Source organism: Enhydra lutris, unplaced genomic scaffold (genome assembly GCF_002288905.1).
Source record: "Enhydra lutris kenyoni isolate GAN:26980312 unplaced genomic scaffold, ASM228890v2 scaffoldscaffold22, whole genome shotgun sequence".
Lineage (NCBI taxonomy): Eukaryota > Metazoa > Chordata > Mammalia > Carnivora > Mustelidae > Enhydra > Enhydra lutris.
In genome coordinates, this window is record NW_019154106.1 from 14,539,904 (window position 1) to 14,542,175 (window position 2,272).

The 2,272-nt window shown below is 38.9% G+C and overlaps 1 protein-coding gene across 1 annotated transcript; it reads right to left on the reverse strand.

Moving 5' to 3' along the window:
- LOC111149886 (olfactory receptor 4P4-like) lies at positions 1-929 on the reverse strand. The gene is given in 2 exon segments (XM_022507184.1): positions 1-518; positions 521-929. Coding segments are annotated over 2 exon segments (927 nt in total).
- Positions 930-2,272: the final 1,343 nt, after the last annotated feature.

A 2,272-nucleotide genomic window follows, 5' to 3' on the forward strand; every position in this document is an offset into this window, starting at 1 on the left:
TTACTTCCCTTCCCAAAACAAATGATGATACCACATTTTCTTCATGGCATTCTTCATCTCCATGTTTCTCAGTGTGTAGATCAGAGGGTTGAACATGGGGGCAATGATGGTGTAGAAAAGAGCAAACACTTTGTCTTCTGGGAAAGTTGTGGTGGGCCAAATGTAAATTAATAGCTCAGGTACAAAGAACAGAACCACGACTGTGACATGGGAAGTGCAGGTGGAAAGAGCTTTGGAGAAGCTCTCAGCAGGGTAAGCCCTAAGGGTGTATAATATCAGAAAATAGGACACCATCAAAATCACAAAAGTCATCAGAGCTATCAGTCCTGAATTCACAACGACCAAGAGACCAATTCTGTATGTGTCCGTGCAGGCCAGCTTCAGTAAAGGATACACATCGCAGAAGTAGTGATCTATCTCATTGGGGCCACAGAAGGGTAGGAAGATGGTGAGGAGGAACTGACTGGCAGAGTGGATTAAGGCCCCAGTACAGCAGGCTGTGATGATTGTGTCACACACTCTCTGCTCATGATGACGGTGTAGTGCAGGGGTTTGCAGATGGCCACGTAGCGGTCATAGGCCATCCCTGTGAGGATGAAGATCTCCACCCCTCCAAGAAAGTGCAGGATAAAAAGCTGTGTCATGCAGTTACTGTAGGAAATGGTCTTCCTTTCTGCCAGTAAATCAGCCATTAGTTTAGGTGTCACTGTTGAGGTGTAGCAAAGGTCAGAGAGTGAGAGGCAATTAAGGAAGAAATACATGGGTTGGTTCATTAGTGGACTGCACATGACAGAAATTATTATGAGCAAGTTTCCCACCCAAATAGCAATGTAGCAAAATAAAAATAATACAAAGCAGAGGATTTCAATGTTCTTGTTTTGAGAGAGTCCCAAAAGAATAAACACAGTGACGTTATTCTTATTTTCCATGATCCAGTGCCGTAAAAATGCTTAACAATTCCCTGAAAAGACATAATGCACAAGTTAGTGCCAGACATGTGCATGGAGAATATAGATGATGACCCTGACATCATAAAGCTCTAATTAATGGATATGACAGCAGCATTTTAGAAAATAAAATCTGATATTTAATAAGTTTTTCTGATTAGTCTCGTGATGATTTCTCATAAGTCAGTTTTTAGAACATTATGTTCAATCTTGACATGGTTTATGAATGAATTCAATCAATAAATTAAAAAAAATATTATTAGTTGACAAATGTTTTTCAATTCTAAAGGACGTACAACAAAGTCCTCAGAAAGGACATTTTTCTGGGTCCATACAAAGACACATTTGTTAAAGAGGCAAGTATAAGTTATTAAAGTTGCTGTTAAATGATATAGAAGGAAATGTTAAGCTTGACAGTGGTCACTAGTGGACTATATGCTTCCCCAAAATAGTTTCAGGTTGAGGTAGAAAATGAACCTAGAGATTTATATGATAGAAATATATTTACAAAGTGGAAGATAAAAAATCTCTGCAGGAGGCCTCTGAGTTGGTTTGAATAATTTTTTGATTGCTTGTTTATCTCTATGTAGTGATTTAGGAAAGTAAGATGCTGACCTTTTTTATCAAACATTTATTTTTATATAGGATATCAATACAAATCATATACTTAAATGAACCTCAGAATATAGAGATGGTTAAAACTAAAAAGATGGGCATCTGGGTGCCTCAGGGGGATAGGCCTCTGCCTTCTGCTCAGGTCATGGTCTCAGAGTCCTTGGATCTAGTCCCCTGATGAGCTCTCTGCTAAGCAGGGAGCCTGCTTCTTCCTAGCCCTCTGCCTGCCTCTCTGCCTACTTGTGATCTCTCTCTGTGTCAAATAAATAAAATTCTCATTAAAAAAAAATTCTAAAATTTGTATGAAATCAGAAGAGACCCCAAATTGCTAAGGAAATGTTGAAAAAGAAAAACAAAACTGGGGGTATCCCATTGCATGATTTCAAGCTTTACTAAATAAAAAGCTGTGATCACCAAGACAGCATGGTACTGGCATAAAAACAGACACATAGACCAGTGGAACAGAGTAGAGAGCCCAGATATGGACCCTCAACTCTATGGTCAAATCTTCAACAAAGCAGGAAAGAATATACAGTGGAAAAAAGACAGTCTCTTCAATAAATGGTGCTGGGAAAATTGAACAGCTATATGTAGAAGAATGAAACTCGACCATTCTCTTACACCATACACAAAGATAAACTCGAAATAGATAAAAGACCTCAACGTGAGGCAGGAATCCATCAGAATCCTAGAGGAGAACATAGGCAGTA